This window comes from Salvelinus fontinalis, chromosome 10, assembly GCF_029448725.1.
Source record: "Salvelinus fontinalis isolate EN_2023a chromosome 10, ASM2944872v1, whole genome shotgun sequence".
In the NCBI taxonomy this organism is placed as follows: Eukaryota; Metazoa; Chordata; class Actinopteri; order Salmoniformes; family Salmonidae; genus Salvelinus; species Salvelinus fontinalis.
This window is the reverse complement of record NC_074674.1, coordinates 49,718,563-49,744,741: the sequence shown is the minus strand read 5'-3', so window position 1 is coordinate 49,744,741 and position 26,179 is coordinate 49,718,563. Positions and strand designations below refer to the sequence as shown.

The 26,179-nt window shown below is 43.6% G+C and overlaps 2 protein-coding genes across 3 annotated transcripts in view; one reads left to right on the top strand and one right to left on the bottom strand.

Annotated features, from left to right (window-relative positions):
- Nucleotides 1-773: 773 nt before the first annotated feature.
- ufc1 (ubiquitin-fold modifier conjugating enzyme 1) lies at nucleotides 774-20,897 on the bottom strand. The gene is made up of 6 exons (XM_055936953.1): nucleotides 20,765-20,897; nucleotides 18,447-18,514; nucleotides 16,385-16,448; nucleotides 8,594-8,670; nucleotides 8,434-8,524; nucleotides 774-1,194 (listed from the first exon to the last, which is right to left on the bottom strand). The coding sequence occupies exons 1-6, from the start codon at nucleotides 20,885-20,887 to the stop codon at nucleotides 1,114-1,116; spliced, it is 504 nt and encodes a 167-aa protein (XP_055792928.1). The 5' UTR covers nucleotides 20,888-20,897; the 3' UTR covers nucleotides 774-1,113.
- Nucleotides 20,898-21,124: 227 nt separating this feature from the next.
- si:dkey-71l1.1 (uncharacterized protein LOC569883 homolog) overlaps nucleotides 21,125-26,179 on the top strand; it is a 43,463-nt gene continuing 38,408 nt past the window's right edge. The window contains exons 1-2 of one of the 2 annotated variants that reach the window (XM_055936951.1): nucleotides 21,125-21,279; nucleotides 22,681-22,895. In XM_055936951.1, coding sequence (XP_055792926.1) covers nucleotides 21,125-21,279; nucleotides 22,681-22,895 — 370 coding nt within the window. Of the gene's footprint in view, nucleotides 21,309-22,680; nucleotides 22,896-26,179 lie in introns of both variants that reach the window. The other variant, XM_055936952.1, reaches the window with a different exon arrangement.

The following is a 26,179-nucleotide window of genomic DNA, read 5'->3' as shown; positions in this document are numbered from 1 at the left end:
GGCTGTTTAACAGTCTGATGGCCTTGAGATAGAAGCTGTTTTACAGTCTCTCGGTCCCAGCTGATGCACCTGTACTGACCTCGCCTTCTGAATGACAGCGGGGTGAACAGGCAGTGGTTTGGGTGATTGATGTCCTTGATTATTTTTGCCTTCGGGTGCTGTAGGTGTCCTGGAGGGCGGGTAGTTTGCCCCCGGTAATGCGTTGGCGCACCACCCTCTGGAGAGCCTTGCGGTTGCGGGCGGTGTAGTTGCCGTACCAGGCGGTGATACAGCAGGATGCTTTCAATTGTGCATCTGTAAAAGTTTGTGAGGGTTTTAGGTGACAAGCCCAATTTCTTTAGTCTCCTGAGGTTGAAGAGGTTCTGTTGCGCCTTCTTCACAACGCTGTCTGTGTGGGTGGTCCGTTTCAGTTTGTCAGTGATGTGTACGCCAAGGAACTTAAAGCTTTCCACCTTCTCGACTGCAGTCCCGTCGATGTAGATAGGGGGAGGGTACACCCTCTGCTGTTTCCTGAAGTCCACGATCATCTCCTTTGTTTTGTTGACATTGAGTGAGAGGTTTTCCAGGCACCACATTACCAGAGACCTCACCTCCTCTCTGTAGGCTGTCTTGTCATCGTTGGTAATCAAGCCTACCACTGTCTGCGAACTTGATGATTGAGTTGGAGGCGTGCATGGCCACGCAGTCATGGGTTAACAGGGAGTACAGGAGGGGGCTGAGCACACATCAAAACACACGACAGTTATCAAATCAGAACACAGATAAAACACATGCGAGGGATCAGACATGTTTTATTAGATGACACAGGAACAACATTCTGTCAACTCAAACACTGAAGTTTAAAACACCCGTTTTCTAGTGGAATGCAGGCTGCGATTCAACATGGTGTTATAGCGCAACTGACATTTAAAAGGTCATTTCTGGATGAGCCGACATCTGCAGAGTTTAACTTGAATGTGAACGCAGGAACATTGCCTTTTAAAGCAACAGAAGAGTGAGTGGGTCACATGTCGGTAGCCACATCATTAGTCTGTTTTCTGGTTCTCAGAACAAACAGCAGCAGCACCTTCACTGGGACCAGTAAACATGTTCACAAAGAGGGAAGGGGGGGTCTCAGCTTCCCTGCTGCTCTCTGTGTGTGATCAGTCCTTTAGAGATCAGGTCTGGAATCTCCACCGCCAACCACGGACCCAACTACACACACAGAGACAGAGACACACACAGAGACAGAGACACACACAAAGACAGAGACAGAGACAGAGACAGAGACACACACAGAGACAGAGAGGCAGAGAGGTCGTCAGTTAGGTTGTTAGTTACTGGACATAAGAGATGTGAAGAACACCCCTGGAAAAGTTGAGTCTGTGTGTCTCTGTGTTGTAGTTCTGTTATAGTTCTGTGTGTCTCTGTGTTATAGTTCTGTGTGTCTCTGTGTTATAGTTCTGTGTCTCTGTGTTATAGTTCTGTGTTATAGTTCTGTGTCTCTGTGTTATAGTTCTGTGTCTCTGTGTTGTAGTTCTGTGTCTCTGTGTTGTAGTTCTGTGTCTGTTTTGTAGTTCTGTGTCTCTGTGTTATAGTTCTGTGTCTCTGTGTTATAGTTCTGTGTGTCTCTGTGTTATAGTTCTGTGTGTCTCTGTGTTATAGTTCTGTGTGTCTCTGTGTTATAGTTCTGTGTGTCTCTGTGTTATAGTTCTGTGTGTCTCTGTGTTATAGTTCTGTGTGTCTCTGTGTTATAGTTCTGTGTGTCTCTGTGTTATAGTTCTGTGTGTCTCTGTGTTATAGTTCTGTGTGTCTCTGTGTTATAGTTCTGTGTGTCTCTGTGTTATAGTTCTGTGTGTCTCTGTGTTATAGTTCTGTGTGTCTCTGTGTTATAGTTCTGTGTGTCTCTGTGTTATAGTTCTGTGTGTCTCTGTGTTATAGTTCTGTGTGTCTCTGTGTTATAGTTCTGTGTGTCTCTGTGTTATAGTTCTGTGTGTCTCTGTGTTATAGTTCTGTGTGTCTCTGTGTTATAGTTCTGTGTGTCTCTGTGTTATAGTTCTGTGTGTCTCTGTGTTATAGTTCTGTGTGTCTCTGTGTTATAGTTCTGTGTGTCTCTGTGTTATAGTTCTGTGTGTCTCTGTGTTATAGTTCTGTGTGTCTCTGTGTTATAGTTCTGTGTGTCTCTGTGTTATAGTTCTGTGTGTCTCTGTGTTATAGTTCTGTGTGTCTCTGTGTTATAGTTCTGTGTGTCTCTGTGTTATAGTTCTGTGTGTCTCTGTGTTATAGTTCTGTGTGTCTCTGTGTTATAGTTCTGTGTGTCTCTGTGTTATAGTTCTGTGTGTCTCTGTGTTATAGTTCTGTGTGTCTCTGTGTTATAGTTCTGTGTGTCTCTGTGTTGTAGTTCTGTGTGTCTCTGTGTTGTAGTTCTGTGTGTCTCTGTGTTATAGTTCTGTGTGTCTCTGTGTTGTAGTTCTGTGTGTCTCTGTGTTGTAGTTCTGTGTGTCTCTGTGTTGTAGTTCTGTGTGTCTCTGTGTTGTAGTTCTGTGTGTCTCTGTGTTGTAGTTCTGTGTGTCTCTGTGTTGTAGTTCTGTGTGTCTCTGTGTTGTAGTTCTGTGTGTCTCTGTGTTGTAGTTCTGTGTGTCTCTGTGTTGTAGTTCTGTGTGTCTCTGTGTTGTAGTTCTGTGTGTCTCTGTGTTGTAGTTCTGTGTGTCTCTGTGTTGTAGTTCTGTGTGTCTCTGTGTTGTAGTTCTGTGTGTCTCTGTGTTGTAGTTCTGTGTGTCTCTGTGTTGTAGTTCTGTGTGTCTCTGTGTTGTAGTTCTGTGTGTCTCTGTGTTGTAGTTCTGTGTGTCTCTGTGTTGTAGTTCTGTGTGTGTCTGTTTTGTAGTTCTGTGTGTGTCTGTTTTGTAGTTCTGTGTCTCTGTGTTATAGTTCTGTGTCTCTGTGTTATAGTTCTGTGTCTCTGTGTTATAGTTCTGTGTCTCTGTGTTATAGTTCTGTGTCTCTGTGTTATAGTTCTGTGTCTCTGTGTTATAGTTCTGTGTCTCTGTGTTATAGTTCTGTGTCTCTGTGTTATAGTTCTGTGTCTCTGTGTTATAGTTCTGTGTCTCTGTGTTATAGTTCTGTGTCTCTGTGTTATAGTTCTGTGTCTCTGTGTTATAGTTCTGTGTCTCTGTGTTATAGTTCTGTGTCTCTGTGTTATAGTTCTGTGTCTCTGTGTTATAGTTCTGTGTCTCTGTGTTATAGTTCTGTGTCTCTGTGTTTTAGTTCTGTGTTACTAGACTGTACTACTAACTGTACTATTCATGCTGTGAGGAAGTAGCTACACCCCCTAAAAGTCATTTTTATCTGTTGTTTTATATGTAATGTAAGCGCCTTAATGTGTTTGGACCCCAGGTAGAGTAGCTGCTGCCTTAGGAGGAACTAAATGGGGAACCGTAATAAATACATACCCTGGTTCGATCCTGGGCTGTATCACAACCGGCCCTGATGGGGAGTCCCATAGGGTGGTGCACAATTGGCCCAGCGTCGTCCGGTTTAAGGGAGGGTTTGGCCGGAGTAGGCAGTCATTGTAAATAAGAATTTGTTCTTAACTTCTCTAGGATAGGGGGCAGCATTTCACTTTGGATGAAAAGCGTGCCCAGAGTGAACTGCCTCCTACTCTGTCCCAGATGCTAATATATGCATATTATTATTACTATTGGATATAAACCACTCTGAAATTTCTAAAACTGTTCGAATGATGTCTGAGTATAACAGAACTTATATGGCAGGCAAAAACCTGAGAGAAAATCCAAAGAGGAAGTGAGAATTCTGAGGCTGGTCGATTTTCAACTCATTGCCTATTGAAATCCCAGTGGGATATGGATCTGTTTGCACTTCCTACGCCTTCCACTAGATGTCAACAGTCTGTAGAACATTGAATGAAGCTTCTACTGTGACGTGGGCCGGATGGGAGCTGTTTTAGTCAGTGGTCTGGCAGATTGCCAGGTCCTGGTCACGCGCATTCCAAACGATATCGTCTTGCGTTCCATTACTTCTAGAGACACAAAGGAATTCTCCGGTTGGAACGTTATTGAATACTTATGATAACAACATCCTGAAGATTGATTCTCTACTTAGTTTGACAAGTTTATTCGACCTGTAATATAACTTTTTGTAGTTTTCGTCCGACGTTTGCCTGGATCTGCGCGAGCGTTTGGACATGTGCACTAAACATGCTAGCAAAAGTAGCTACTTAGATATAAATAACGGACATTATCAAAAATAATAATAATAATTATTGTGGAACTAGGATTCCTGGGAGTGCATTCTGATGAAGATCAAAGGTAAGGGAATATTTATGATGTAATTTCGTATTTCTGTTGACTCCAACATGGCGGAGAAATGTTGTTTTTATCTGAGCGCCGTCTCAGATTATTTAATGGTTTGCTTTTTCCGTAAAGTTTTTTTTTTTAAATCTGACACAGCGGTTGCATTAAGAACAAATGTATCTTTAATTCTATGTAAAACATGTATCTTTCAAAGTTTTTGATGAGTATTTCTGTTATTTGATGTGGCTCTCTGCAATTTCTCCAGATATTTTGGAGGCATTTCTGAACATGGCGCCAATGTAAACTGAGGTTTTTGGATATAAATATGAACTTTATCGAACAAAACATACATGTATTGTGTAACATGATGTCCTATGAGTGTCATCTGATGAAGATCATCAAAGGTTAGTGATTAATTTTATCTCCATTTCTGCTTTTTGTTACTCCTCTCTTTGGCTGGAAAAATGGCAGTGTTTTTCTGTGGCTATGTACTGACCTAACAATCGTTTGGTGTGCTTTCGCCGTAAATCCTTTTTGAAATCAGACATGTTGGCTGGATTCACAACAAGTGTAGCTTTAATTTGGTGTCTTTCATATGTGATTTCATGAAAGTTAAATTTTTATAGTAATATATTTCAATTTTGCGCTCTGCATTTTTACTGGCTTTTGGCCCATATCCCAGAGAAGTTAACTGACGTGCCTAGTTAAATAAAGGTTAAAAAATACAAAATTACAAATTAGAATCAGGTGCAAATGATTAGAAATAACATGGAGGATCCACCCACCCTTCCATGAAGATCAGAAACTTGGTCTGGTTTGGTAGGGTCCAGTCTTCCAAGAAGATCAGAAACCTGGTCTGGTTTGGTAAGGTCCAGCCTTCCATGAAGATCAGAAACCTGGTCTGGTTTGGTAAGGTCCAGTCTTCCAAGAAGATCAGAAACCTGGTCTGGTTTGGTAGGGTCCAGTCTTCCAAGAAGATCAGAAACCTGGTCTGGTTTGGTAAGGTCCAGCCTTCCATGAAGATCAGAAACTTGGTCTGGTTTGGTAGGGTCCAGTCTTCCAAGAAGATCAGACACTTGGTCTGGTTTGGTAGGGTCCAGCCTTCCATGAAGATCAGAAACTTGGTCTGGTTTGGTAGGGTCCAGTCTTCCAAGAAGATCAGACACTTGGTCTGGTTTGGTAGGGTCCAGCCTTCCATGAAGATCAGACACTTGGTTTGGTTTGGTAGGGTCCAGCCTTCCATGAAGATCAGAAACCTGGTCTGGTTTGGTAGGGTCCAGCCTTCCATGAAGATCAGAAACTTGGTCTGGTTTGGTAGGGTCCAGCCTTCCATGAAGATCAGAAACCTGGTCTGGTTTGGTAGGGTCCAGTCTTCCATGAAGATCAGAAACTTGGTCTGGTTTGGTAGGGTCCAGTCTTCCAAGAAGATCAGACACTTGGTCTGGTTTGGTAGGGTCCAGCCTTCCATGAAGATCAGACACTTGGTTTGGTTTGGTAGGGTCCAGCCTTCCATGAAGATCAGAAACCTGGTCTGGTTTGGTAGGGTCCAGCCTTCCATGAAGATCAGAAACCTGGTCTGGTTTGGTAGGGTCCAGCCTTCCATGAAGATCAGAAACCTGGTCTGGTCTTAGACATACGGGTGTGTGGTAACACGTTATGCCAAGACCAAAAGAGCTCTCTGAGGCCCTCAGAATAAACGTTGATGAGGCCAATGAGTCTGGGAGGAGTTACAAGCAATTTGAAGTCAATCATTCCAGTGTCTGATGGATAATTTATAGATGCTCAAAGAAGGCTGTAAGAACCCCCAGGGTAACATCAAGGGATTTACAGGCATCTCTTGCCACAATCACTGTTGAACTGCATGAGTCAACTATCAGAAAGAGACTTTGCCTCCATGAGGTCAGGAAGGAAGAAGCTTCTGCTCTCAAAAACAGAATAGAAATACACTGTAGTTGGCCAGACAACACCTGGGGGAAGAACAATGTGCTCTGGACAGATGAGTCAAAGGTGGAGTTGTTTGGCCACAATGCCAGAAGTCATGTTTGCTGAAAACAAAACACTGCCTTTTGAACAGAAGAACCTCACACCAACCATAGAGTGTGCTGCCTCAGGGCCTGGCCAGCGTGCCATCATTGAGTCAACCATCAATCCACATTGTACCAGAGAATACAGGAGGAGAATGTGAGGACATTTGTCAAAAAAGCTGAATCCAAAATGGATCTTGCAACAGGACAATGGTCCAAAACACAGGGGCAAATCCACAACAGAATGGCTCAAAAAGAAGAAATGGAAGGTTATGGAATGGCCGAGTCAAAGCCCAGATCCCAATCCTGTAGAAATGGAGGGTTATGGAATGGCCGAGTCAAAGCCCAGATCCCAATCCTGTAGAAATGGAGGGTTATGGAATGGCCGAGTCAAAGCCCAGATCCCAATCCTGTAGAAATGGAGGGTTATGGAATGGCCGAGTCAAAGCCCAGATCCCAATCCTGTAGAAACGGAGGGTTATGGAATGGCCGAGTCAAAGCCCAGATCCCAATCCTGTAGAAACGGAGGGTTATGGAATGGCCGAGTCAAAGCCCAAATCCCAATCCTGTAGAAATGGAGGGTTATGGAATGGCCGAGTCAAAGCCCAGATCCCAATCCTGTAGAAATGGAGGGTTATGGAATGGCCGAGTCAAAGCCCAGATCCCAATCCTGTGGAAATGGAGGGTTATGGAATGGCCGAGTCAAAGCCCAGATCCCAATCCTGTGGAAATGGAGGGTTATGGAATGGCCGAGTCAAAGCCCAAATCTTAATCCTACAGAAATGGTGAGGGGGACTTGAAGTGGGCCGTACATGCAAGAAAGCCCTCAAACAACACACAGTTGAAGCAGTTCTGGAAGAAAGAGTGGGCAGAGATTCCTCCCAGTTGATGTAAGAGACTTCTAGACAGTAACAAGAAATGTCTACAGGAAGTTAGCCAAAGGGGGAAACACCAGCTATTGTTACTAGGGCTGTATTATTTCCCCCCACAAGGACATTTCATTTCTGTTGATTTTTGTGGAATAAATAATTGCAAAGTGTAGCTTTTCAGTGTCATTTGTTAAATTAGGTTACCTTTATCTGTCAATAGTATTGAAATCCAATATCCATATGTCCAAAAACAACTTTTCAGGGGGTGGTTACTTCCTCACAGCTCTGTGAATAGTACAGTTAGTAGTACAGTCTAGTAACACAGAACTATAACACAGAGACACAGAGACACACAGAACTATAACACAGAGACAGAGACACACAGAACTATAACACAGAGACAAACAGAACTACAACACAGAGACAAACAGAACTACAACACAGAGACACACAAAACTACAACACAGAGACACACAAAACTATAACACAGAGACACACAGAACTATAACACAGAGACACACAGAACTATAACACAGAGACACACAGAACTATAACACAGAGACACACAGAACTATAACACAGAGACACACAGAACTATAACACAGAGACACACAGAACTATAACACAGAACTATAACACAGAACTATAACACAGAACTATAACACAGAACTATAACACAGAACTATAACACAGAACTATAACACAGAACTATAACACAGAACTATAACACAGAACTATAACACAGAACTATAACACAGAACTATAACACAGAACTATAACACAGAACTATAACACAGAACTATAACACAGAACTATAACACAGAACTATAACACAGAACTATAACACAGAACTATAACACAGAACTATAACACAGAGACACAGAACTATAACACAGAGACACAGAACTATAACACAGAGACACAGAACTATAACACAGAGACACAGAACTATAACACAGAGACACAGAACTATAACACAGAGACACAGAACTATAACACAGAGACACAGAACTACAACAGAGACACAGAACTATAACACAGAACTATAACACAGAACTACAACACAGAGACACACAGAACTATAACACAGAACTACAACACAGAGACACACAGACTCAACTTTTCAGGGGGTGTAGTCACAGCTCTATGAATACTACAGTTAGTAGTACAGCCAAGTCTAGTGTAACAGAACTAACACACGCACCAGACACAAAGACACACATCAGACAAACATACACATAGAGCACGTACCCCCAGGGCCATCAGGTGAGCCAATCCAAACTTCGGTACGTTTCGCGCCCACAGGGGTTTGAAGTGGTCCGTCAGACAAATCTTCCCCCCCCTGCAACAAGACAGGAACCATGTCACCCTGCACCACTCTTCATCACAATGGGCCGTCTGTGTTTCTTACCTGTACATCTTGGCCGTTTTCCCATCCAGCTCTGGGATGGCGACCTCGGGGGCAGTGGACGGGTACGTTACAGGAATCTGATCAGTCAGGAGAGACAGTGTCAGGGCTACAGGCTGGTGAGCGTCAGGGCTACAGGCTGGTGAGCGTCAGGGCTACAGGCTGGTGAGCGTCAGGGCTACAGGCTGGTGAGTGTCAGGGCTACAGGCTGGTGAGTGTTCAGGACTACAGGCTGGTGAGTGTTCAGGCTGGTGAGCGTCAGGGATACAGGCTGGTGAGCGTCAGGACTACAGGCTGGTGAGCGTCAGGGCTACAGGCTGGTGAGTGTCAGGGCTACAGGCTGGTGAGTGTTCAGGCTGGTGAGCGTCAGGTCTACAGGCTGGTGAGTGTTCAGGCTGGTGAGTGTTCAGGCCGGTCAGCGTCAGGGCTACAGGCTGGTGAGTGTCAGGACTACAGGCTGGTGAGTGTCAGGGCTACAGGCTGGTGAGTGTCAGGGCTACAGGCTGGTGAGTGTCAGGGCTACAGGCTGGTGAGTGTCAGGGCTACAGGCTGGTGAGTGTTCAGGCTGGTGAGCGTCAGGTCTACAGGCTGGTGAGTGTTCAGGCTGGTGAGTGTTCAGGCCGGTCAGCGTCAGGGCTACAGGCTGGTGAGTGTCAGGACTACAGGCTGGTGAGCGTCAGGGCTACAGGCTGGTGAGCGTCAGGGCTACAGGCTGGTGAGCGTCAGGGCTACAGGCTGGTGAGCGTCAGGGCTACAGGCTGGTGAGCGTCAGGGCTACAGGCTGGTGAGTGTCAGGGCTACAGGCTGGTGAGCGTCAGGGCTACAGGCTGGTGAGCGTCAGGGCTACAGGCTGGTGAGCGTCAGGGCTACAGGCTGGTGAGCGTCAGGGCTACAGGCTGGTGAGGGCTACAGATCCCAAATGCATACAACCAGTAGGCCCAGGCTACATAATGAGTCTGATGCAACACATCAGAACATTTAGCTTAAAATGGTGGTAAACTATTTTCTTCATATTATAAGCGCCGTAACGAGGAGGCGGCGGGGCCGTAACGAGGAGGCGGCGGGGCCGTAACGAGGAGGCGGCGGGGCCGTAACGAGGAGGCGGCGGGGCCGTAACGAGGAGGCGGCGGGGCCGTAACGAGGAGGCGGCGGGGCCGTAACGAGGAGGCGGCGGGGCCGTAACGAGGAGGCGGCGGGGCCGTAACGAGGAGGCGGCGGGGCCGTAACGAGGAGGCGGCGGGGCCGTAACGAGGAGGCGGCGGGGCCGTAACGAGGAGGCGGCGGGGCCGTAACGAGGAGGCGGCGGGGCGGGGCCGTAACGAGGAGGCGGCGGGGCCGTAACGAGGAGGCGGCGGGGCGGGGCCGTAACGAGGCGGCGGCGGGGCCGTAACGAGGCGGCGGCGGGGCCGTAACGAGGCAGCAGTATGTAGACAGAGGAGATAAACTAGCGTGGGTCGGTATTGCGACTAGCGTGGGTCGGGTATTGCGACTAGCGTGGGTCGGGTATTGCGACTAGCGTGGGTCGGGTATTGCGACTAGCGTGGGTCGGGTATTGCGACTAGCGTGGGTCGGTATTGCGACTAGCGTGGGTCGGTATTGCGACTAGCGTGGGTCGGTATTGCGACTAGCGTGGGTCGGTATTGCGACTAGCGTGGGTCGGTATTGCGACTAGCGTGGGTCGGTATTGCGACTAGCGTGGGTCGGTATTGCGACTAGCGTGGGTCGGTATTGCGACTAGCGTGGGTCGGTATTGCGACTAGCGTGGGTCGGTATTGCGACTAGCGTGGGTCGGTATTGCGACTAGCGTGGGTCGGTATTGCGACTAGCGTGGGTCGGTATTGCGACTAGCGTGGGTCGGTATTGCGACTAGCGTGGGTCGGTATTGCGACTAGCGTGGGTCGGTATTGCGACTAGCGTGGGTCGGTATTGCGACTAGCGTGGGTCGGTATTGCGACTAGCGTGGGTCGGTATTGCGACTAGCGTGGGTCGGTATTGCGACTAGCGTGGGTCGGTATTGCGACTAGCGTGGGTCGGTATTGCGACTAGCGTGGGTCGGTATTGCGACTAGCGTGGGTCGGTATTGCGACTAGCGTGGGTCGGTATTGCGACTAGCGTGGGTCGGTATTGCGACTAGCGTGGGTCGGTATTGCGACTAGCGTGGGTCGGTATTGCGACTAGCGTGGGTCGGTATTGCGACTAGCGTGGGTCGGTATTGCGACTAGCGTGGGTCGGTATTGCGACTAGCGTGGGTCGGTATTGCGACTAGCGTGGGTCGGTATTGCGACTAGCGTGGGTCGGTATTGCGACTAGCGTGGGTCGGTATTGCGACTAGCGTGGGTCGGTATTGCGACTAGCGTGGGTCGGTATTGCGACTAGCGTGGGTCGGTATTGCGACTAGCGTGGGTCGGTATTGCGACTAGCGTGGGTCGGTATTGCGACTAGCGTGGGTCGGTATTGCGACTAGCGTGGGTCGGTATTGCGACTAGCGTGGGTCGGTATTGCGACTAGCGTGGGTCGGTATTGCGACTAGCGTGGGTCGGTATTGCGACTAGCGTGGGTCGGTATTGCGACTAGCGTGGGTCGGTATTGCGACTAGCGTGGGTCGGTATTGCGACTAGCGTGGGTCGGTATTGCGACTAGCGTGGGTCGGTATTGCGACTAGCGTGGGTCGGTATTGCGACTAGCGTGGGTCGGTATTGCGACTAGCGTGGGTCGGTATTGCGACTAGCGTGGGTCGGTATTGCGACTAGCGTGGGTCGGTATTGCGACTAGCGTGGGTCGGTATTGCGACTAGCGTGGGTCGGTATTGCGACTAGCGTGGGTCGGTATTGCGACTAGCGTGGGTCGGTATTGCGACTAGCGTGGGTCGGTATTGCGACTAGCGTGGGTCGGTATTGCGACTAGCGTGGGTCGGTATTGCGACTAGCGTGGGTCGGTATTGCGACTAGCGTGGGTCGGTATTGCGACTAGCGTGGGTCGGTATTGCGACTAGCGTGGGTTGGTATTGTGACTAGCGTGGGTTGGTATTATGACTAGCGTGGGTTGGTATTATGACTAGAATTGTCCCTTTGGCTTCTGAACAATGAAAGAAAGTTGATAACCAATAGAAGGAAAAAGGCTTTCAATGGAAGTTTTATTAAATAATACTGGTTTCAATGGTATATAGAAGTCTATATTAAATAATACTGGTTTCAATGGTATATAGAAGTCTTATTAAATAATACTGGTTTCAATGGTATATAGAAGTCTTATTAAATAATACTGGTTTCAATGGTATATAGAAGTCTTATTAAATAATACTGGTTTCAATGGTATATAGAAGTCTTATTAAATAATACTGGTTTCAATGGTATATAGAAGTCTTATTAAATAATACTGGTTTCAATGGTATATAGAAGTCTTATTAAATAATACTGGTTTCAATGGTATATAGAAGTCTTATTAAATAATACTGGTTTCAATGGTATATAGAAGTCTTATTAAATAATACTGGTTTCAATGGTATATAGAAGTCTTATTAAATAATACTGGTTTCAATGGTATATAGAAGTCTTATTAAATAATACTGGTTTCAATGGTATATAGAAGTCTTATTAAATAATACTGGTTTCAATGGTATATAGAAGTCTTATTAAATAATACTGGTTTCAATGGTATATAGAAGTCTTATTAAATAATACTGGTTTCAATGGTATATAGAAGTCTTATTAAATAATACTGGTTTCAATGGTATATAGAAGTCTTATTAAATAATACTGGTTTCAATGGTATATAGAAGTCTTATTAAATAATACTGGTTTCAATGGTATATAGAAGTCTTATTAAATAATACTGGTTTCAATGGTATATAGAAGTCTATATTAAATAATACTGGTTTCAATGGTATATAGAAGTCTTATTAAATAATACTGGTTTCAATGGTATATAGAAGTCTTATTAAATAATACTGGTTTCAATGGTATATAGAAGTCTTATTAAATAATACTGGTTTCAATGGTATATAGAAGTCTTATTAAATAATACTGGTTTCAATGGTATATAGAAGTCTTATTAAATAATACTGGTTTCAATGGTATATAGAAGTCTTATTAAATAATACTGGTTTCAATGGTATATAGAAGTCTTATTAAATAATACTGGTTTCAATGGTATATAGAAGTCTATATTAAATAATACTGGTTTCAATGGTATATAGAAGTCTATATTAAATAATACTGGTTTCAATGGTATATAGAAGTCTTATTAAATAATACTGGTTTCAATGGTATATAGAAGTCTTATTAAATAATACTGGTTTCAATGGTATATAGAAGTCTTATTAAATAATACTGGTTTCAATGGTATATAGAAGTCTATATTAAATAATACTGGTTTCAATGGTATATAGAAGTCTATATTAAATAATACTGGTTTCAATGGTATATAGAAGTCTTATTAAATAATTGCCTGCCTGTTTGGTTGGATTTTGGCTAGGCTACTTTGAAGCAAGGTAAGACATGCCTCATAATATGTAGTAAAACGTTCAGGTTTCAAACAATTTAGTGTTTGTTTTTTAAATGCATACTGCCTCCTGCTCATTGCAATGTGGTGTGTGACGTGCTGATGAAGCCTGGCTAGTTGCACTTGAATTGCTGTTTTCAAACATGCTTTGCATTTAGAATAGCCTGTTTCACTACAGCAGCTCTCACTACATCCTCTGGTATTAACAGCTCTCACTACATCCTCTGGTATTAACAGCTCTCACTATATCCTCTGGTATTAACAGCAATACATTTCACTACAGCAGCTCTCACTACATCCTCTGGTATTAGCAGCAATACATTTCACTACAGCAGCTCTCACTACGTCCTCTGGTATTAACAGCAATACATTTCACTACAGCAGCTCTCACTACATCCTCTGGTATTAACAGCAATACATTTCACTACAGCAGCTCTCACTACATCCTCTGGTATTAACAGCAATACATTTCACTACAGCAGCTCTCACTACATCCTCTGGTATTAACAGCAATACATTTCACTACAGCAGCTCTCACTACGTCCTCTGGTATTAACAGCAATACATTTCACTACAGCAGCTCTCACTACGTCCTCTGGTATTAACAGCAATACATTTCACTACAGCAGCTCTCACTATATCCTCTGGTATTAACAGCAATACATTTCACTACAGCAGCTCTCACTATATCCTCTGGTATTAACAGCAATACATTTCACTACAGCAGCTCTCACTACATCCTCTGGTATTAACAGCAATACATTTCACTACAGCAGCTCTCACTACGTCCTCTGGTATTAACAGCAATACATTTCACTACAGCAGCTCTCACTACGTCCTCTGGTATTAACAGCAATACATTTCACTACAGCAGCTCTCACTACATCCTCTGGTATTAACAGCAATACATTTCACTACAGCAGCTCTCACTACGTCCTCTGGTATTAACAGCAATACATTTCACTACAGCAGCTCTCACTACGTCCTCTGGTATTAACAGCAATACATTTCACTACAGCAGCTCTCACTACATCCTCTGGTATTAACAGCAATACATTTCACTACAGCAGCTCTCACTACATCCTCTGGTATTAACAGCAATACATTTCACTACAGCAGCTCTCACTACATCCTCTGGTATTAACAGCTCTCACTACGTCCTCTGGTATTAACAGCAATACATTTCACTACAGCAGCTCTCACTACATCCTCTGGTATTAACAGCAATACATTTCACTACAGCAGCTCTCACTACATCCTCTGGTATTAACAGCAATACATTTCACTACAGCAGCTCTCACTACATCCTCTGGTATTAACAGCAATACATTTCACTACAGCAGCTCTCACTACATCCTCTGGTATTAACAGCAATACATTTCACTACAGCAGCTCTCACTACATCCTCTGGTATTAACAGCAATACATTTCACTACAGCAGCTCTCACTATATCCTCTGGTATTAACAGCAATACATTTCACTACAGCAGCTCTCACTATATCCTCTGGTATTAACAGCAATACATTTCACTACAGCAGCTCTCACTACACCCTCTGGTATTAACAGCAATACATTTCACTACAGCAGCTCTCACTACACCCTCTGGTATTAACAGCAATACATTTCACTACAGCAGCTCTCACTACGTCCTCTGGTATAAACAGCAATACATTTCACTACAGCAGCTCTCACTACATCCTCTGGTATTAACAGCTCTCACTACGTCCTCTGGTATTAACAGCAATACATTTCACTACAGCAGCTCTCACTACGTCCTCTGGTATTAACAGCAATACATTTCACTACAGCAGCTCTCACTACGTCCTCTGGTATAAACAGCAATACATTTCACTACAGCAGCTCTCACTACATCCTCTGGTATTAACAGCTCTCACTACGTCCTCTGGTATTAACAGCAATACATTTCACTACAGCAGCTCTCACTACGTCCTCTGGTATTAACAGCAATACATTTCACTACAGCAGCTCTCACTATATCCTCTGGTATTAACAGCAATACATTTCACTACAGCAGCTCTCACTACATCCTCTGGTATTAACAGCAATACATTTCACTACAGCAGCTCTCACTACGTCCTCTGGTATTAGCAGCTCTCACTACGTCCTCTGGTATTAGCAGCAATACATTTCACTACAGCAGCTCTCACTACGTCCTCTGGTATTAACAGCAATACATTTCACTACAGCAGCTCTCACTACGTCCTCTGGTATTAACAGCAATACATTTCACTACAGCAGCTCTCACTACGTCCTCTGGTATTAACAGCAATACATTTCACTACAGCAGCTCTCACTACGTCCTCTGGTATTAGCAGCTCTCACTACATCCTCTGGTATTAACAGCAATACATTTCACTACAGCAGCTCTCACTACGTCCTCTGGTATTAACAGCTCTCACTACGTCCTCTGGTATTAACAGCAATACATTTCACTACAGCAGCTCTCACTACGTCCTCTGGTATTAACAGCAATACATTTCACTACAGCAGCTCTCACTATATCCTCTGGTATTAGCAGCTCTCACTACATCCTCTGGTATTAGCAGCAATACATTTCACTACAGCAGCTCTCACTACATCCTCTGGTATTAACAGCAATACATTTCACTACAGCAGCTCTCACTACGTCCTCTGGTATTAACAGCAATACATTTCACTACAGCAGCTCTCACTACATCCTCTGGTATTAACAGCAATACATTTCACTACAGCAGCTCTCACTACATCCTCTGGTATTAACAGCAATACATTTCACTACAGCAGCTCTCACTACATCCTCTGGTATTAACAGCAATACATTTCACTACAGCAGCTCTCACTACATCCTCTGGTATTAACAGCAATACATTTCACTACAGCAGCTCTCACTACATCCTCTGGTATTAACAGCAGCTCTCTCTACATCCTCTGGTATTAGCAGCTCTCACTACATCCTCTGGTATTAGCAGCAATACATTTCACTACAGCAGCTCTCACTATATCCTCTGGTATTAACAGCAATACATTTCACTACAGCAGCTCTCACTACACCCTCTGGTATTAACAGCAATACATTTCACTACAGCAGCTCTCACTACATCAACTGGTACTTAAAAATCAATGAATAGGCAAAAATGCATTATTTATCAAAGGGATTATTATATATTTTTTTGATCGATCTGCTTTTTATTTATTTTTGCCCAAAAGCCGGCTATTACCGGCTAACGGAAACTTTGGTGTGGTGCGTGTGTGTGTGTGTGTGTGTGTGTGTGTGTGTGTGTGTGTGTACTTACATCAAACTCCATGTCGAACTCATACTTCAGGAGGTCATGAATGTACCAGCACTTCCCAAACCACCTGGCAACAACACAACCCAGGATTGGTTAGTTGACGACAACAACAACACCACACAGGATTAGTCAGATGACAACGACACAGAGGATTAGTTGAAGACACAGAGGTTTGACTGAAATGACTGACTAAAACTAGACTAAAATTGTCCATAGTTTTAGTTGACTCATAATAACTAAAAATAACAAAGGATTAAATGACTAAATTGTAACTAAGACTAAAAGTGTGTGTGTGTGTGTTGCACGGTACATAGGTACTTTTACGATACTAGAAAATAAAAAAACGGTTCTGGAGTAGAATTTGTTTTACTTTTCGATACTTCTGTTAAATGGATCTCACGTCGTATACTGATTGAGAGGATCCAAGTCTACCAGTGCAGCCGATGTCCCCTAGCGTGAGCACCACCTCTTCCCTAATCCACTTTCTCATTGCTAGAGCTAGCTAGCTAGCAAGGAGGAACCACTGCACTGAGTCTGGGCTGAGTTGTTAACTCCCTAGCCTGTCCTGAGGAGGAACCACTGGGCTGAGTTGTTAACTCCCTAGCCTGTCCTGAGGAGGAACCACTGGGCTGAGTTGTTAGCTCCCTAGCCTGTCCTGAGGAGGAACCACTGCACTGAGTCTGGGCTGAGTTGTTAACTCCCTAGCCTGTCCTGAGGAGGAACCACTGGGCTGAGTTGTTAACTCCCTAGCCTGTCCTGAGGAGGAACCACTGCACTGAGTCTGGGCTGAGTTGTTAGCTCCCTAGCCTGTCCTGAGGAGGAACCACTGCACTGAGTCTGGGCTGAGTTGTTAGCTCCCTAGCCTGTCCTGAGGAGGAACCACTGCACTGGGAGTCTGGGCTGAGTTGTTAGCTCCCTAGCCTGTCCTGAAGAGGAACCACTGCACTGAGTCTGGGCTGAGTTGTTAGCTCCCTAGCCTGTCCTGAGGAGGAACCACTGCACTGGGAGTCTGGGCTGAGTTGTTAGCTCCCTAGCCTGTCCTGAGGAGGAACCACTGCACTGAGTCTGGGCTGAGTTGTTAGCTCCCTAGCCTGTCCTGAGGAGGAACCACTGCACTGAGTCTGGGCTGAGTTGTTAGCTCCCTAGCCTGTCCTGAGGAGGAACCACTGCACTGAGTCTGAGCTGAGTTGTTAGCAAGAAGATGCCGGTAGCTTCCAGCTTTGTAGGCTAACTTCCCTTTCTAGTATACAGCTAAAGCTAACATCAATTTACTAACCTAGAACTTTGTTTTTGACCATAACTCCAAACAGAGTCCGTTGGTTCGGTGAAGAAGGAGAGGTGAGGCAGAGACACTATGTGGCCAAAAGTATATGTGGACACCCCTTCAAATTAGTGGATTCTATTTCAGCCACACCCATTGCTGACTGGTGTATAAAATCGAGCACACAGCCATGCAATCTCCATAGACAAACATTGTCTGTGAAATGGCCCGTACTTTAGAGTTCATTGACTATCAACGTGGCACCGTCATAGGATGCCACCTTTCCAAAAAGTCAGTTCCTAAAATGTCTGCCCTGCTAGAGCTGCCCCGGTCAACTGTAAGTGTTGTTATTGTGAAGTGGGAACGTCTAGGAGGATCGAGTATTGTGATGGTATCATTGTGGTATCGAGTATCGTGATCATATCGTTTTGGTATCGAGTATCGTGATGGTATCCTTGTGGTATTGAGTATCGTGATGGTATCATTGTGGTATTGAGTATCGTGATGGTATCCTTGTGGTATTGAGTATCGTGATGGTATCCTTGTGGTATTGAGTATCGTGATGGTATCATTGTGGTATTGAGTATCGTGATGGTATCATTGTGGTATTGAGTATTGTGATGGTATCATTGTGGTATTGAGTATCGTGATGGTATCATTGTGGTATTGAGTATCGTGATGGTATCATTGTGGTATTGAGTATCGTGATGGTATCGTTGTGGTATCGAGTATTTTGATATTAAACCTGGTAACAAAGAAAAAATGCTGGTATCGTGACAACACCAGTGTGTGTGTGTGTCAGACCTGGTTCCCTCCTTGTTGGACTCCAGGCGGAACCAGTCGTTGTCTGCCGTCTTGTTGTTCTCCACATACTGTCAACAACAAACAACATATTGTAAACACCATCCAAACAGCAGGGTTCATATAGTGTGAGAAAAATAACGCCTTCAAGGTAGCCAAATGACTCTGCAGGCTAGCTATAGCGTTCTGTCTTCAGTAGGCAGGCTAGCTATAGCGTTCTGTCTTCAGTAGCCAGGCTAGCTATAGCGTTATGTCTTCAGTAGGCAGGCTAGCTATAGCGTTCTGTCTTCAGTAGGCGGGCTAGCTATAGCGTTATGTCTTCAGTAGGCGGGCTAGCTATAGCGTTATGTCTTCAGTAGGCGGGCTAGCTATAGCGTTATGTCTTCAGTAGCCGGGCTAGCTATAGCGTTCTGTCTTCAGTAGCCGGGCTAGCTATAGCGTTCTGTCTTCAGTAGCCGGGCTAGCTATAGCGTTCTGTCTTCAGTAGCCAGGCTAGCTATAGCGTTCTGTCTTCAGTAGCCAGGCTAGCTATAGCGTTCTGTCTTCAGTAGGCAGGCTAGCTATAGCGTTATGTCTTCAGTAGGCAGGCTAGCTATAGCGTTCTGTCTTCAGTAGGCGGGCTAGCTATAGCGTTATGTCTTCAGTAGGCGGGCTAGCTATAGCGTTATGTCTTCAGTAGGCGGGCTAGCTATAGCGTTATGTCTTCAGTAGGCGGGCTAGCTATAGCGTTATGTCTTCAGTAGGCGGGCTAGCTATAGCGTTCTGTCTTCAGTAGCCGGGCTAGCTATAGCGTTCTGTCTTCAGTAGCCGGGCTAGCTATAGCGTTCTGTCTTCAGTAGCCGGGCTAGCTATAGCGTTCTGTCTTCAGTAGCCGGGCTAGCTATAGCGTTCTGTCTTCAGTAGCCGGGCTAGCTATAGCGTTCTGTCTTCAGTAGCCGGGCTAGCTATAGCGTTCTGTCTTCAGTAGCCGGGCTAGCTATAGCGTTCTGTCTTCAGTAGCCGGGCTAGCTATAGCGTTCTGTCTTCAGTAGCCGGGCTAGCTATAGCGTTCTGTCTTCAGTAGCCGGGCTAGCTATAGCGTTCTGTCTTCAGTAGCCGGGCTAGCTATAGCGTTCTGTCTTCAGTAGCCGGGCTAGCTATAGCGTTCTGTCTTCAGTAGTCGGGCTAGCTATAGCGTTCTGTCTTCAGTAGTCGGGCTAGCTATAGCGTTCTGTCTTCAGTAGCCGGGCTAGCTATAGCGTTCTGTCTTCAGTAGGCAGGCTAGCTATAGCGTTATGTCTTCAGTAGGCAGGCTAGCTATAGCGTTATGTCTTCAGTAGTCAGGCTATCTATAGCTTTCTGTCTTCAGTAGCCAGGCTAGCTATAGCGTTATGTCTTCAGTAGGCAGGCTAGCTATAGCGTTATGTCTTCAGTAGGCAGGCTAGCTATAGCTTTCTGTCTTCAGTAGGCAGGCTAGCTATAGCGTTCTGTCTTCAGTAGGCAGGCTAGCTATAGCGTTCTGTCTTCAGTAGTCAGGCTAGCTATAGCGTTATGTCTTCAGTAGGCGGGCTAGCTATAGCGTTATGTCTTCAGTAGGCAGGCTAGCTATAGCGTTCTGTCTTCAGTAGCCGGGCTAGCTATAGCGTTATGTCTTCAGTAGTCAGGCTAGCTATAGCGTTATGTCTTCAGTAGCCAGGCTAGCTAAAGCGTTATGTCTTCAGTAGGCAGGCTAGCTATAGCGTTCTGTCTTCAGTAGGCAGGCTAGCTATAGCGTTATGTCTTCAGTAGCCAGGTTAGCTATAGCGTTATGTCTTCAGTAGGCAGGCTAGCTATAGCGTTCTGTCTTCAGTAGTCAGGCTAGCTATAGCGTTATGTCTTCAGTAGGCGGGCTAGCTATAGCGTTCTGTCTTCAGTAGTCAGGCTATCTATAGCGTTATGTCTTCAGTGGGCGGGCTAGCTATAGCGTTATGTCTTCAGTAGGCAGGCTATCTATAGCGTTATGTCTTCAGTGGGCGGGCTAGCTATAGCGTTATGTCTTCAGTAGGCAGGCTAGCTATATCGCCTTTTTTGCGATCTAAATCCGATGACATAGTAACATTTTTTTGTTGATTTCAAATTGAATTCAAACGAGTTAACAACTAAAGTGTAAATCAAAAGTAGACGAACTGACGTTTGTGCCCAGTGGGTAGTTGGCAGCTAGTTAGTTAGTAGCTGGGTGGCTAGCTCAGCTCCAGCGGGTGAACTGTCAGTGAGTGACACGTCTTTAGTTAGCTAGAAGCTCTCCTGTTCGGCTTCGGAGTTCTGTTTTACCGGCCCCTGTCTTTTTCCCGTCCCGGTCCTACCTTGATGAGGGCCAGGTACTCCTCTCGGAGCCGCTGCACCCAGAGTTCCTTGTCCCGGGGACCGGAGTTAGTCTTGAGCAGCGGGATCTCCGACACAGCCTTCCGAGTCGCGTCGTCCGCCATCGTGCTCTGGAAGAGAAAAGAACGCTGACGTCACGGATGGAGTGAGAGAGAAAATGGACGGATTGAAAATAACACCGGCCCAGTGCTCAGAAAAATACTATTTGGTGTATACAATAACGAGACTGTCCAAACAACCCCGTTACCACTGTTTAAAACACAAATCTGGGCGTTTCTGAGATGTAAATAAAAACACGTCGTCGGTACCAAACTACTTGGTCCGTGTTTTTAGAGGGAAGTATGTGGCTGCGGACATTCTGGGGAATGAAGTTGCGGTTGCACATCTTTTGGAGGTGGTCCTCGGCACTCAGCATCCCCATCCTCCCCAAAACATTAATCTGTTTCGGCCCCTTTTGTCTCTCTACTCTCCGTTCCTCCGGCTCGTCGCATCGGACGTAAGTAGGACGGCAGATAGAGAGAGATGGTGTGTGTTTATATGATGTAGCCTCGCTATGACAGCCTAGCTACAAGCTACTAACGTTATACTTTGACAGTACTAGTAAGGTCACAGAAACTGCTCGGTGAAGGAGCCTTCAGAGCAGAACCTCTAGTCCAGGGGTATATAAATCTTACCCTAGGAGGTCCGAGCTACTGCTAGTTTTCTGTTCTACCGGGGAATTAATTGCATCCACCTGTTGCCCCACGTTTAAATAAATCCTGAAAACTGGAACTGGCTTTGAGGTTAAGATTTTAATTTAAGGATTGTAGTCTACTGGATGCCTGCTCTCTACCCTATAATATAACATCTATTATGAATTTAAGGGCTTTAGTCTACTGAATGCATGCTCTCACCCTATAATACAACCTATATTATGCCATACTGACATTACCTGCTGATGTATGTGGCTATATAATACAATTTCTATAACAAATGCATGAGTTTTGTATAAATGTTTTGTCTAAGTGCATGATGTTTTAACCAGTCAAAATGATCTATTATAAAAGGCTCTACCTGGTCAAATCGACGTCTGCAGTGGCCGTGCAGCATTTACAGTGATACGGCCTCTGCAGATGTCAGGGCATTCATACTCCTTGCGCTTCGAGGAGCAGCGCAGAGCTGTTGAGTAGACCTGTTGTGAAGCACGTTGTCAAGGAAGTGGGGGAAGAAAAAAAAAAGTTGTCAAGGAAGTGAGATTGTTTTTATACAGGATCTCCCGCCCCACCTACCTTCAACCAATCATGTCAATTCAGAGCTATACGGAGCCCTCCGCATTGTTACAAAATGTGTTAGCTGCACAGTGATGCGGTACGGAGCTAAATTTGGCCTCGGCGTGCCTCTGGTGGAGTCACACCCTCTATACGAAGCCCCCGACCACATTTTCGGATCAAGCATAAATTGGCTTTTTACTGCCCAGTAATAGGCCAGTGTTGATGCCTTGGGGAGGGCAATGATCATTGGCTGTCTGTTTATACAGGTTAGATAAAGACCTGAGGTTGTGTGTGTGTCATGGTGTGTGTTGTGTGTGTGTGTGTGTGTGTGTGTGTGTGTGTGTGTGTGTGTGTGTGTGTGTGTGTGTGTGTGTCTGTGTGTCTGTGTGTCTGTGTGTCTGTGTGTCTGTGTCTGTGTGTGTGTGTTATCGCTGGATGTGTTTCACTATACTTGTGGGGACCAGAATAATAGTAAACTAACAAACATTTTACCAACTGGGGACATTTTGTTAGTCCCCACAAAGTCAAATGCTATTTCTAGGGGGTTTAGGGTTAAGGTTAGAATTAGTGTTAGGGTTAGTTTTAGGGTTAGGGTACAGGTTAGGGAAAATAGGATATTGAATTGGAGTGAATTGTGTCCCCACAAGGTTACTTGTACAAGACTGTAGGTGTGGAGCCCTCATGGGCAGTGTTCTGGCCTTGGCTGGTGCGGGCCGTCAGAACTGGCCTTTCTCCTCGGACACACCCCATCCCCAGTGGGACACACCCCTTCCTCACTGGGATACGCCCCCTCGCTGGGAGAGGAGGGACGGACGCCTCCCCAACCCCGGGAGCTTCCATGCCCTGCATCACTCGTGCAAGGGTAATATTACTACTACTATACTACTACTACTATTATTACTACTACTATTACCTCTACTATAATATCACTACTGCTACTATACTATTACTACTACTATTATTACTACTACTTTTACATCTACTATACTACTACCACTATACTGTAACTACTACTATACTACTACTATAACTACTACTACTACTACTACTATACTGTAACTACTACTATACTACTACTATAACTACTACTACTACTACTACTATACTGTAACTACTACTATTATTACTACTACTATTACATCTACTATACTACTACCACGATACTGTAACTACTACCATACTACTACTACTACTACTACTACTACTACTACTACTACTATACTGTAACTACTACTATACTACTACTATAACTACTACTACTACTACTACTACTACTACTACTACTACTACTACTACTACTACTACTACTACTACTACTACTACTATACTGTAACTACTACCATACTACTACTATACTACTACTATAACTACTACTACTACTACTACTACTACTATTACTACTACTACTACTACTACTACTACCACTACTATACTGTAACTACTACTATTATTACTACTACTATACTACAACTACTACTACTACTACTACTACTACTACTATACTGTAACTACTACTATACTACTACTATAACTACTACTACTACTACTACTACTACAACTACTACTACTACTACTATACTGTAACTACTACCATACTACTACTACTACTACTACTACTATACTACTACTATAACTACTACTACTACTACTACTACTACTACTACTACTACTACTACTACTACTACTATACTACTACTACTACTACTACTACTACTACTACTACTACTACTACTACTACTACTACTATACTGTAACTACTACCATACTACTACTACTACTACTACTACTACTACTACTACTACTACTACTACTACTACTACTACTATACTGTAACTACTACTACTACTACTACTACTACTATACTACTACTATTATTATTACTACTACTATTACATCTACTATACTATTACTACTATGCTGCTGCTACTACTACTGTACTATAACTACTACTACCACCACTACTACTGCTACTCTACTATTACTATTACCACTACTATACTAGTACTACTACTACTACTACTATACTAATACTACGTATATAATTGTGCTACTATACTATTGCTATTACCACCGCTATATGATTACTACTACCACTATACTAATACTATAATATTACTGCTACTAATACTACCACTACTACACCACTGCTACCACTATACTATAAATACCACTATTGTTACCACTGCTATACTATAAATACCAATATTACTACCACAACTATACTATTACTACTGCCACTATAATAGTAATACTACTATTGCTACTACCACACTACTGCTACTACTACTACTGATATACTACTGCTACTACTGCTATACTATTACTATACTACTATTACTGTTAGCAAGTTATGTTATTCTTCAATAATAACACAATCTCCAAAGCAAATCAGGGTGTGAAAAACAGGTTTATTTGAGAAGGATAAATCACGATGTTATGCTGGGAGGTAGATGTTCAGATGTTCAGTCTCCCCTGTCCTCATCCTAGGCTGGGGTTAACCAATCAGAAGTCCCCTGTCCTCATCCTAGCCTGGGGTTGACCAATCAGAAGTCCCCTGTCCTCATCCTAGCCTGGGGTTAACCAATCAGAAGTCCCCTGTCCTCAGCTTTTCTCCACTAAACAAAGGAACAGGATGACATTTATAACCCCCCACCCTAGCCTGAGGTTAACCAATCAGAAGACCTTGCAGGACAACTGGCCAATGGCCAGATAACAAGTATCCTGCCCCTGACTCAATGTACAGAACGTAGTAAACGTATCTCTGAGTTCAGGATTGACATTCCACTGATTCTAAACTTCTTTTCAACTAAGATCCAACTCATACTTACATTGACAATTCCCTATTGACCATTAGTACTATATTTAGTTTAGTACTCTCGTCCTCTCATCCTCTCAAACTCTGTGTTGCGTATTTATCTTCGACATATTCTTACACTACTACTACTGCTACTACTATTATACTATTGCTAATACTATTAATCATATTACTACTACTATTACTATACTACTACTACTGCTACCACTACTATTACTACTACTACAATACTATTACCACTACTACTGTTACTATACTACTGCCACTACTACTAATACTAATATTACTACTACTATACTATTACCACTACTACTATTACTATACTACTACTACTGCTACCACTACTATTACTACTACTACAATACTATTACCACTACTACTGTTACTATACTACTGCCACTACTACTAATACTAATATTACTACTACTATACTATTACCATTACTACTATTACTACTAATATGCTATTACTATACTACCACCACTACTACTACTGCTACTCTTACTATTACTACTGCTATACTATTGCCACTACTACTCCTACTATACTATTACTGCTCCTGCCATATTACCACTTATACTACTACTGCCACTACTAATACTACTACTATTACTACTACTATACTATTACCACCACCATCACTATACTACTACTACTATACTACTGCTACTAATGCTACTGCCATATTACTACTGCTACTATACTATTATTACTACTATGACTATACTATTGCTACTGCTATTACTATTATCACCACTTCTATAATATTACTACTACCACCACCACTACTATTATTATTATTACTACTACTATACTATTACTACTGCTATTGTTACTACTACTATAACATTACTACTATTACAATTATTACTACTACTATACTATTACTAATATTATTACTACTACTATACTATTACTAATATTATTACTACTACTATACTATTACTAATATTATTACTACTACTATACTATTACTATTATTACTACCACTATATGATTACTACTACTACCATCACCACTACTGCTATTATTATTACTACTACTATACTATTAGTACTACTACAATAATGGTACTACTATTATTAATACTACTATAATATTACCACTGTTATTTTTATTACTATACTATTACTATTATTACTACGGCAACTGTACTAGTATTACTACTATCACACTATTACTATTGGTATCACTACTACTGTACTACTATTAATACCACTATAAAATTACTGCCACTATACTATTATTACTATTACTACTGTACTACTATTAATACCACCATAATATTACTGCCACTATACTATTATTACTATTACTACTGTACCACTATT